This window comes from Lithobates pipiens, unplaced genomic scaffold (genome assembly GCF_037356315.1).
Source record: "Lithobates pipiens isolate NorthernLeopardFrog02 unplaced genomic scaffold, aLitPip1_a1.2 Scaffold_19, whole genome shotgun sequence".
NCBI lineage: Eukaryota > Metazoa > Chordata > Amphibia > Anura > Ranidae > Lithobates > Lithobates pipiens.
Genome location: NW_027507764.1, coordinates 79944842 through 79957458, shown reverse-complemented (window position 1 = coordinate 79957458; position 12617 = coordinate 79944842). Strand labels below are relative to the sequence as shown.

Sequence of the window (12617 nt, the reverse complement as noted above, 5' to 3'; positions counted from 1 at the left end):
GTCCCGTAGCCACTCCTTTGTTATCTTGGCTGTATGCTTAGGGTCATTGTCCTGTTGGAAGATGAACCTTGGCCCCAGTCTGAGGTCCAGAGTGCTCTGGAGCAGGTTTTCATCAAGGATGTCTCTGTACATTGTTGCATTCATTTTTCCCTTGATCCTGACTAGTCTCTCAGTTCCTGCCACCTACTTGGTCACCTCACTGACTAAGACCCTTCTCCCCCGATTGCTCAATTTGGCTGGGCGGCCCACCCTAGGAGGAGTCCTGGTGGTTCCAAACTTCTTCTGTTTATGGATGATGGAGGCCACTGTGCTCATTGGGAACTCCAATGCTGCAGAAATGTTTCTGTACCCTTCCCCAAATCTGTGCCTCTATACAATCCTGTCTCGGAGGTCTACAGACAATTCCTTGGACTTCACTGTATTACCACAGCACGCCAGTACTTTCCGAAGAATTTAGAAAAGATATATACTCACAATATCTGGTGCCTCCTCACAATATCTAGTGCCACTGCAGTACTCCACACGTATAGGAAAGGAACCAAAAAGATATCATTGTGCGATGCTGTTTATTAAAATCATCCCCACAGAATCATAAAAAGATACACACTTACAATATCTCGCCTCCTGATGACTTCCTGGTGACAAATTGCGTAAAAGCACAAAAGCACAGCACTACATCAACATTCCTCTTGGTGGAATGCACACTGGCTCCAGCGTGCATTGGAGCATTGGATCAGCAGCATTCCAGTACATTGATGTCAGATTGTTCCGGGTGCCAGGTGAGGCACTAGATATTGTGTGTGTATATGTTTTAATGATTCTGTGGGGAGTATGCGGTGCTGTGTATAGTGATTTACCACAAGAGGCTGACCAGAGGCATTGAGAGCAGTTTGAGGTCAACAATATGCAGTGAGTTCGGTCCTAGGAGGGTACATGAGTGGTGATAGGAACAGAATATTCACCTATCAGGACGGAGCACAGTCACTTTTTGTTCAATAATTACAGCACTTCATTTGAAGCACTTTTATGGACTATGTGTAATAAGAACAGGGAAAATGGCGCTGCTAATTATAAAGGTGATATATTTTCTCTATTATCCCCCCTGACCCAACGGGGGGCAACACTCTGTGGAGTCCTCTTTTTGGGTAGGCTGCAGCTATATATATATATATATATATATATATATATATATATATAGTGCTGATTTTTTTGTTTTACACTTTTATGGACTGATTAGCACTTTAAACTTTAAGAATTGTGTCATTATTCATATAGTATAGTGGGTAGCACAGCTATCTTTATTGCTGTTTTTACCTATAGTTTGTGATTGCGGAAGTAAGAGCAGCTTCCCAGTTAGTTATCGTTCATTTATTTATGATTTTCTTTGCACAGATTGGTATTTAGCACATGATTGCATGTATTGCAGCTATTGTTTATTTATGAGCTTACACTGACAGTCTGCAAGAGACCTGGCATCAGCGATCTGCTGATCACTCGCTGGTGCGATGCTTTCCAGGCTCCTAAAAAAAAATAGTAAATGCACTTTTTTTTTTTAAGTAAGCTTATCCTTTAATGTGAATGATCTTGACAATTTTAAATTTACTTTCCCCACACATTTTTTTTATTTTTTTTTTATAAGTCCAATTTTAATACATGAAAATTACAAATATAAACCCAAACTTTACATCGGTTTTTGAGATGGATGAACCATTAGTGTGAATGCACCCTTGCACAATCAAAGCAACTTTTTGTAAAACTGTTGTTCATTTTCCAACTGCACCTCAGTGCTAACAGATGCTGCAGATCACAATGGGAAGCATTGTTACAGGACGCAAAGATGTTCAATTTCTGTCTAATGGAAGCCTACAGTTAAAATTCAGCAAGCTGTAAATCCATTGGGCCAGCATGCTTGATGCACTGCAGAAGTGGTGTTCTGGGCTATAGGTTTTACATGGAAATGAACTTTACAAGAAACAGAGGGATTATGCTTAATCTCATTTGTGCCGCAGCAGAAAGAAAAAAAAAAAATCAGGTTGCTCTCTATAGTCAGCCGTGGGTATTTATGGTAATCTGTGGCTTTCCAGAATTGCTCTGCCACAGTTCAAAGGTCATAGAATGTGATTATATCCTTGTGTGATACAGCATTCTGAAACTCTCCAGAGGTTGTACACCTGTGTGAGCCGGCAGTACCCACTGAAGAGGCTGGCCACGTGCCAACACTTACAGCGTCTCAGAAGGACTTGTTAATATGGCTAACGCGCGGGGAAATTATTTCACTGTATGGAAAGAAAATAAACTGCACACTGGTTGTGGCTCACAAAAAAATATTTTCTCATTAAAAAGACACATATGGCCATTTATTAGACTAGTTCTATGATGCATAAAAACATAGCATAGGAAAAAAACACACATATCCAGCATACCGTCCTACTTTCTGAGATGAGAAAGGGGGATACCTTTCCGCACAAAGTGTAGACAAACAGCACACCCTTGGTTGTGCAGAAAAGCAAGAATTAACATTCAGAAACTGATTGATGTCATTTTTATAAGTTCTTTTCCACCACTACTTTTTTTTTACTGGCTACACAGAATAGCCAATGCATTGAATGAGAGATTCAACTGAGAATTCTGCTTAAAAAAAATGAAACTCTTGTATATAAGCTATACCTGCCTTATTTAGTGTTAGCAGGGGCATTTTTTTGCAGGATCAGGACTAAAGCTGTGTAAATGCTACTGAAAAATTGCATCCTAAATGTCTTTTTTATTTGCCCATAGTTCCACTTTAACTAGTTTTTCCTTTTTTTTTTTAACACGTTTAAAGAATCATTTTAGGCCTAAAGATTACATAAAAACTCCAAATTATATATTTTCTGAAAGCATACACCCTATAGACTAAAATAGTGGTAGTTCCAATTTTTTATGCTACGAGATATTAGCGTAAAAAATAAACTAAGTTAATTTTAGGGCATACAAACGCAATAAATTACCCAAAATATAAAAGATGAGGTTACACAAAGTAAATAAATACCCAACATGCCAAGCCTTAAAATTGCATGCACCCGTAAAATAGCAACACACTTCAGTATCCTTTATTTTCCATAGGCGACACTTAACCACTTTCAGACCGGACCATTTTGCTGGCTTAAGACCAGACCACTTTTTGCGATTTGGCACAGTGTCGCTTTAACTGACAATTGCGCGGTCGTGCCACGTGGCTCCCAAAAACAAAATTGACGTCCTTTTTTTCCCACAAATAGAGCTTTATTTTGGTGGTATTTGATCACCCCTGCGGTTTTTATTTTTTTACGCTATAAACAAAAAAAGAGCAACAATTTGGAAAAAAACGCATTGTTTTTTACATTTTGCTATAATAAATATCCCCCAAAAATATCTAAAAAAAAATGTTTCCCTCAGTTTAAGCCGATACGTATTCTTCTACATATTTTTGGTAAAAAAAATAGCAATAAGCGTTTATTGATTGGTTTGCACAAAATTTATAGCGTTTACAAAATAGGGGATCGTTTTATGGCATTTTTAATAATAATTTTTTTTTTACTAGTAATGGCGGCGATCAGCGATTTTTATTGTGACTGCGACATTATGGCGGAAACATCGGACACATTTTTGGGACCATTATCATTTAGACAGCAATCAGTGCTATACGAATGCACTGATTCCTGTGTAAATGACACTGACAGTGAAGGGGTTAACCAGGAGTGGCAGTGAGAGGGTTAACCAGGGGGTGGCAGTGTAGGGGTTAAGTGTGTCCTAGGGGCGTGTTACTAACTTTGGGGGGCGTGGCTGTGTGTTAGTGAACACTGATCTCTGCTCCAATCACAGGGAGCAGAGATCAGTGTCACTTGTTTACTTCCGCATCTCCCCATTCAGTATCCCCGCAGCGATCGAGTCCGCGGGACCCGCAACCGGACTCACGGGGGTCACGACCGGCATGTACACACGATGGCACGGCGCCAATTTCAAATGGACATACCTGTATGCCAGTTTGCCTGCCCGTGTCATTCTACCGATGTACATCGTCGTGCGCCGGTCGGGAAGTGGTTAAAGTGGAGTCCTCCCGCCAGCAAAAAATTAAAAGTCAGCAGCTACACATACTGTAGCTGCTGACCTTTAATAATAGGACACTTACCTGTCCTGGAATCCAGCGATGCCGGCACCCCAGTCGATGTTTCCATTGGCTCACGGTTTCTGCCGCCGCCATTGGTGGTAAGGGAAACCAGCAGTGAATCCTTTCTGAATGGCCCGGTAGCGGGGGAAGGAGGAGGGGGCCAAACTTCCGAGTGATCTCGCCGCTCCCCCTTCCCTCCTGAAAGGTGCCAAATGTGGCACCGGAGGGGGGAGGAAGCGGATAAGAGGGGCTTCCACTTTTGGGTGGAACTCCACTTTAAAGGGTTAGTTTGGTTTAGTTTACCAAAAATCTGCCTATACAGATATTGGGTGTCTGTTTATAAAAACTAGCTGTGCAGCTATGACTAAAGCTGAATAATGCCCATGCTAAAGTTGTAGGATATTCATGAAGCTTCACTGAAAACTCCCAGGATGTGGCTAATCGAGATCGCCAGCTATTACTGTTCATCTTCACCATCGCAGGAGTGAGCTCTCGAACTCTGAGCTCAGAGCTACTGCCTCAGGAGAGAGAGAGCTCATGTGAAGGGGTTTGAATTAGACCTTGCTGGTCCTCAGTATTTATCCTCAGTGATTATCAATGCAACCCCAACAGTTCCCAGTTTATCAGTGCTGCATATTAGAGCCTCCTCATCAGTGCCCTTCAGTACCGCCTCATCATTGTCCATCAGTGCTGCCTATCAGTGCCCATCAGTGCAGCCTTATTAGTGCACATCAGTAAAGGCGAAAAATTACTTTTTTATAAAATGTTATAACAGAAACTAAGAAAACCCCTTTTCTTTTCAAAATATTCAGTCTTTTTTCATTTGTTTTGCAAAAAATCAAAAACCCAGTGATAGACAATGCTGCTCTATCTGTCTAAAAAAAAATTATAAAAATGTTGTTTGGGTACAGTGTTGCATGACTGCGCAATTGTCATTCAAAGTGCGACAGTGCTGAAAATTGGCCTAGGCAGGAAGGGGGTAAAAGTGCCCAGTAGGCAAGTGGTTAAAGTCAAACTGTAGTCCTGCTAGATCAATTCAGGCTGGCCCCTTTTGCAGGTATAGAGATGTAAACATTTCAAAATAAGAGTCTATACTGTTAAAAATCCAGTAATACACGGTCTCACCTTGCTCTGCACATGCTAAGTTGCTCTCCATTTTTAAGCATTTTTAGGCACTGCTGAGCTTGTAGAGGCCGATTCGCTGACAGCCTTAAGCCCCCGTACACACGGTCGGACATTCCGACAGAAAAATTTTCCCACAACATGATCCGATCGGACTTTGTCCGATCGTTTGTAGAGAATTCCGATTGGACAAAGTGCCACACATGCTCAGATCAAATGACAAGACCAAAGCTATTGGCTACTAGCCTGAACGTAGTCCCGTCGTAATGAACGAACGTCACCACGCTCCAAACGATCGGATTTTCTGACAACTTTGTCCGACCGTGTGTATGCAACACCAGTTTCGGACAAAATCCGTCGGAAAAATTCTGACGGATTTTGTGGTCGGAATGTCCGACCGTGTGTACAAGGGCTAACAGGGAAATAAACCCTCCTACCATGGTGCTGCACATGTGATCAGTTATGACACCATTTGTTTGATGGTTTGACAGTTTGGTTGACGTCACAAGAAAATGTGACAGTTAGCAATCCCAGCATTCCAAGAATGTAACTGTTTTTTGAAACCGTTAAATCGATGGTTTTAGTTCTGCTTTATGATTTACTGCTGGGGCTCGGCTCTGGGCTTCAGAAAAATGGCAGCCTCGAGGAAGAAGAAGCAGGAACACTGATGGAGGCAATTTACAGCACACACTAATTTTGATGCATAATTATTGATGTAGAATATATGTTCCTTGCTAAAGAGCATTATGGGTAAAGTTTTGCTTTAAATAAACTTGTTGTTATGCCTTACATAAAGTAAAGTACAGATTCACGTTCAATGATAAAAAAACGTATAACATTTTCAATAAAAAAAAAAAATTGACTCAAAAACATTTTAGTTTCCCTTTAAATATTTTTCTACACTTGTACACACTTTTTACTACCCCATGACCATAGGCTGCTCTTTTTTAGGAGAGCTTTAATTGAGTCATTGCTGTACCTTTATTCATTCTGAGAGCATCTCTGTGTTACTATTCCCCCCAACTCCTATGTGAGATCTAATTTGTACCATTTCTCAATGATTACATAAAGGTGGCTTCTGAAACCTTAGCACAGGGTTACAATAAGCTAATGAGTCATTTGGAGCCAAACTTAGTGAACATGACTTTCCTGAACATGTTCAGATATACAAAATCATGCCTAATTATAATGTATTTTATGGTGAGGTTAACACAGGTGCATTGTGGTAGATTCAGATGACTGTTGTAATGGCAGACAGCCTGGACCCTTTGCAATGAGTGGGGAGGCATAGGCAAGCCAATCCACTTGGGTAGATGTCTGGCAGAGGTCAAAAGAAATGAGCATTCTTTAACCATTTAAGCCCCGGACCAATTTGCAGTCGAAGGACCAAGCCCCTTTTTGCAATTCGGCACTGTGTGGCTTTAACGGACAATTGCGCAAGTCGTGCGACGTGGCTCCCAAACAAAATTGGCGTCCTTTTTTTCCCACAAATAGAGCTTTCTTTTGGTGCTATTTGATCACCTCTACGGTTTTTATTTTTTGTGCTATAAACAAAAATAGAGCGACAATTTTGAAAAAAATGCAATATTTTTTACTTTTTGCTATAATAAATATCCCCAAAAAATATATAAAAAAACATTATTTTTCCTTAGTTTAGGCCGATACGTATTCTCTTACATATTTTTGTTAAAAAAAAATCGCAATTAGTGATTATTGATTGGTTTGCGCAAGTTATAGCGTTTACAAAATAGGGGATAGTTTTATAGCATTTTTATTAATATTTTTTTTCTTACTAGTAATGGCGGCGGTCAGCGATTTTTATTGTGACTGTGACATTATGGCGAACACATCAGACATTTTTGACTCATTTTTGGGACCAATGTCATTTATACAGCAATCAGTGCTATTTAAATGCTCTGATTCCTGTGTAAATTACACTGGCAGTGAAGGAGTTAACCACTAGGGGGCGAGGAGGGGTTATGTGTGACGTTATGTTTTTTTTTAATTGTAGGGGGCGTGGCCTGGCATGTGACGTCACTGATCGTCTTTCCCTATAACAGGGAACAGACTATCGGGAACAGACTATCGGTGACAGCCACAGAAGGAAGCATGGTGAGAGGTTTGTTTACACAGACCTCTCCTCGTTCTTCAGCTCTGTGACCCATTCGTGGGACACCAGCGGCGATCGGGTCCGCGGCCACGGGAACGGAGCTCAGGCTGGGCACTTAAAGAGTCACGTACAGGTACGTGATTGTGCTCAGCCGTGCCATTCTGACGACGTATATGTGCAGGAGGCGGTCCTTAAGCAGTTAAAAGCCTGATTCATACAGCCATGGTCAAAAATATTGGCACCCTTGCATTTTTATCAGGTAATGCATCACTTTTTCCCCCAAAAATTTGCAATTACAAATGTTTAGGCATTCTCGTGTTTATTTCTTTTGTTTGTATTGGTATGGCACAAAAAATTGAGAAATAAAAAGCCAAATGTGACACATTCCACACAAAACTCCAAAAATGGACAGGACAAGATTATTGACACCCTCAGTTTAATATTTGGTGGCACAGCTTGGAAAAACAAACTGAAATCAATCGCTTCTGTAACCATCAATGACACCTCTCTACTGAAATGTATTATGCTACTATTGGACCACTCGTCTGTCTTGGCATGCTAACGCCTTAAGAGTTCCCTTCATGGAACTAAGGGGCCAAGCAAAATCCCTAAAAAAAAAACCCACACCATAATCCCCCCTCTACCAAATGATATGGACCAGTGCACAAACAAGGTCCATAAAAACATGGATAAGCGAGTTTGGGGTGGAGGAACTTGACTGGCTGGCACAAAGTGCTGACCTCAACCCAGTAGAAAACCTTTGGGATGAATTAGAGCGGAGACTGTGAGATATAGACACACTCCTAAACCTTGCAGACAGCCTTCTCAGAAGAGTTGAAGTGGTTATAGCTGCAAAGGGTGGACCAACTCAATATTGAACCCTATGGACTAAGATTGGGATGAAATTAAAGTTCATGTACGTGTTAAGGCAGGCGCCCCAATACTTTTGGTAATATAGCGTATATTGTTGTCACCTCTGCCTACTATAGGAAAGGTGCCTGGTGGAATAAAAGACGTAACCACTGCCAAGCATAGTGGGTGGCTGGGAGGGGTGGGAGCAGGTCTGCCCTGTATAAGAGGAGGTGAGCAAAAGATTTATGGTCCAGTGAAGAGGCTAGAGGTAGAGAGGTGACTGAGGAAGCTACTTTGTGAACCTTGAGAAGTGTGACCTGCTTGGCTATGCAATACTTAGAGCGGTATTAAACCCAAAACAAAAATCAAATTCCAGCATATCAATTCTCAGGCCGCGTACACACGCGGGGACTGTTCGGCCAACTTTGTCCGTCAAACAGTTTCGGCAAACAGTCCGCTCAAAATTAGCATGGACGGACATGGCCACACACGACGTACGAACAGTTTGCTGAAACCGTGCGCGATGACGTGAACGGCACGTACGACGGGACGAAAAAAACGACGTCGTATACACTGCATTATAACTTTCGGCGTGTAAAGCCTTTCTGAGCATGCGCGGAACTTAGTTTGTCGAACAAGCCTACACACGAGGGAACTGTTCGCTGAAACAAGGTTTCAGCGGACAGTTTTTCGGAAATTCCGAAAAACCTTGTTCAGCGGACTGTTCGCTGAAACTGTCCGCTGAACGCCCACACACGGGCGGACTGTCCGCCGAAACACTGTTCAGCGGACAAAGTTGGCCGAACAGTCCCCGCGTGTGTACGCGGCCTTAGATTTGGTAGCTGCATTTGTTTTCATTTTCATCTGTCTATCCAGCCAATTGTTCTTTTTAACATACCAAGCTGTTTAGACAAAGTAGCAGTTAGAAGGAGATGGAGGGGGCAGGGTCAAGCCACAGCTCTGTGTGTGAATAGACATAAAGAGCTGCCGCTCAGGCGTGTACCTTCTTGGGTGCTCCCAGAGCAAGCTGCTTGCTTTGGGGGCACATGGCAGGAGGGAGGGGCCAGGAGCGCTGGCATGGGACCCTAAAAGAGAAAGATCCAAAGCATTTGAGCATGTTTGAGCTCCCAGCACAGCTGTTCTCCTGCTTAGTGTGGTCAGTTTTTAATAGGAAAGCAGAGGGACTGGCGGGAACACCAGGGATTTCACACAATAGGAAATAATACAAAGAGAACAGGAGACTTTGTCATACAGTACATGGTACAGCAGGCACAAATCGGGAATATGAAATGTTGGGTTTAAGTTAAAAAAAAAAAATCATATATAAGCTTCAGGTGATGATGCATTTTGCTTACATCCTATATGTAGAAACAGAGTTTACTGATGTATTATCAATAGGCATGGTAGATGACAAGTCATTTATTATTATGCACTTGTGGAAGCTCATTTATTTTCCTTTACTGCCACCACATTTTTCATTACCGAGGCCTTCCTTGTCTTTTTCTTGAGAAATGTTAGCAACAAAATATTAATTTGACCATTTCCAACCCTTAAAATAGACAGTCGGCAACCAAATATTACCTTATTTTTGGAATAATTGCACTTCATTTTTACTGTGAACCTAGAGCAATAAAAATAAATATATAAATAATCTTTGAAGTGCAAACACACAATAATGGAGCTCAACCTGAAATAGTTCTGTTTGTAAAATGCTTGATACACATATTATAATTAACCGTGATAGAGTCTATAAATTATTCAAAGAATTTTGATGCTTGCATTTGCCTGTCTTTGCTAAGTAACAAAGAGGCAGTTTTATAAATGGCCTTTGTGCTGTCTATAGCTATCTGATATCATTTAACCCTCATTTTTTTGTTTGCTCGCTACTAAAGAATGACATCTGACATCTGATTGGCAGCGATAAAAAAAATGTATTCAGCTTTCTATAGATGTCTTCCCTCTGTAAATAAAGTGTCTTGTTTTTGTTCTACCTTTCTTTTCATGACAGTGAAATCTGAGACTTTTTTTTAAAGATTTAAGAAGACATTTGGTGTGAGCTTACTATGTAGATATAGGTAAAACAATAAAATAAAAATAGTACTTTCTTATATTTTATCAATATGTTTTATTCAAAATACATTTAAGTTTATAAACATTTGATGCATTAATTGTTCTGTTATAGTAAGAGATACTAAAAAGACTTCATTTTTACTTCTTTGCTGTAGATCTCAAACATATAAAATATTGTTGTTCTTGTTTATTCAGAACTAGAATTTTATGCATTTTGAATGGTATTTTCTTGTGCTCCTATTTTTGGAAATAATACAAGCAGGGGGTTATAATAGTAATTAAAAATAATTCGATTTCATGTTGAAGTAATTGTTGACAAATTAATGTAGTTATCCAGTTACACAGAGGGAAAATACAACATACATTTACTATATATATATATATATATATATATATATATATATATATATATATATATATATATATATATATATATAATCTATATATATATATAAAAGTATATACAGTAAACGCACTTTTTATATATCTATATATACACAGTATATATATATATATATATATATATATATATATATGTGTGTGTGTCTATGTATATATTTTTCTGCAAAAACCTGTGTAATATTAACTGGATTTAATAAATACAAAATACTTTTACTATATATCTATATCTAGATATAGATCTATATATAATCTATATATAAAAGTGTATACAGTAAACACACATTTTTATATATATATATATATATATATATATATGTATGTATATATATATATATATATATATATATATATATATATATATATATATATATATATATATATATATATATCTACATACACAGAATTTTTTTGTATGTATATATTGTCTATACTTTATAAATTTAATAAATACAAAATACATTTACTATATATCCATATCTAGATATAGATATATAGATCTATATATGATCTATATATAAAAGTGTATACAGTAAACACACTTTATATATATATATATATATATATATATATATATATATATATATATATATATATATATATATATAATTTTTTGTATGTATATATTGTCTATGCTTTGTACTTTTGACATTTTTTCTGCAAAAACCTTTGTAATATTTAGCTGGATTTAATAAATATTTAATATCTGTTTATGTTTGAGCAAAAAAAGCTATCTATCTATATATAATTAGATATATAAAATTTGTTTTGTATGTATATATTGTCTATACATTGTACATTTTTCTTTTTTGCAAAAACCTTTGTAATATTTGTCTGGATTTAATAAATATTTATATTATATCTGTTTATGTTTGAGCAAAAAAATATATTTTTTTTCAAATAAAATGTTGGTATTTTTTATAAAATCTTGCAACATATATAAAAGCTTTTTTTTTTTGCATTTCAATGTAATTAGAATATGCCAGTCTATCCTCCCTCTATTAATTTATACGGTGGTGGCTTTGTGTAACCTGCCTATCCATGCAGAAAATAGCTGCCCACTGGTGGATCTGGGTTTAAACAGCTGACATCTGCTTAGTTTCTCCACCCCCTTAGTAGAATAACAAGCTTTCGCAGCCTAATCTACCCCAAATGTATGTAAAAGAGGTCCTAACCACTGACCGGAGTCCCTTTCAGTCAGGGATTGGTCCACATGGCTTCAGGAGCTAAGGAGGCTGATTTGAAATGCAGATCTCCAGACAGCACAGTCCAGCTTGCCCTTTCTCCTTTAATGTGTGTGTCATAGTGAAAAATGGCTCTTATAAGGGTCAGTCACCCATACTTACTTAATTACCTCTTGTTGGACCTGCAGAGCTGTCACAAGCTGTGGTGGATGCAGGAGCTGTTCCCCTGCTAGTGCTGTGTATCCAGGAGCCAGAAATTGCTCTGAAAAGGATTGCTGCTTCAGCCCTGAGTGATCTATCGAAGCATTCTCCGGAGCTGGCTCAGACCGTGGTGGATGCAGGAGCTATCGCCCACTTAGCCCAGATGATTCTAAATCCGGACGCCAAACTCAAGGTACTGCTTTCAATTACTGTTTGATTCGTCTCTGTTTCTGCACTGTGCTTCTGAAAATGCAGCTGTTAAATATTTATCCCATGTAGAATTGTTTTGCTAGCAAATTTTTGTAAGGATCTCGCCAATCTTTTAAAAAAAGAAGTGTTTGAGTACTACTTAGACCTTGATTAAGGGGAAATACCCCAAAAGCTTGTCCTGAATAATTGTAGTGCAAATATAAAAATGATATGTTAGTGCAAATAATAAAAAGAAGCACATCAGTTACATGTGAGGCAATAGCATTGAGTTGTAGAGCCCCTTGTCCCAACCAATAGGGCTTCTCCTGATAGTTTAGTGGATACTTCTGGCTTTTTTTATGGG

At 38.8% G+C, this 12617-nt stretch overlaps 1 protein-coding gene across 1 annotated transcript in view; it reads left to right on the top strand.

The window, feature by feature from the left end:
- SPAG6 (sperm associated antigen 6) overlaps nucleotides 1-12617 on the top strand; it is a 151380-nt gene that overhangs the window by 60664 nt on the left and 78099 nt on the right. The window contains exon 5 of the mRNA XM_077490957.1: nucleotides 12052-12257. Coding sequence (XP_077347083.1) covers nucleotides 12052-12257 — 206 coding nt within the window. The remainder of the gene's footprint in view (nucleotides 1-12051; nucleotides 12258-12617) is intronic.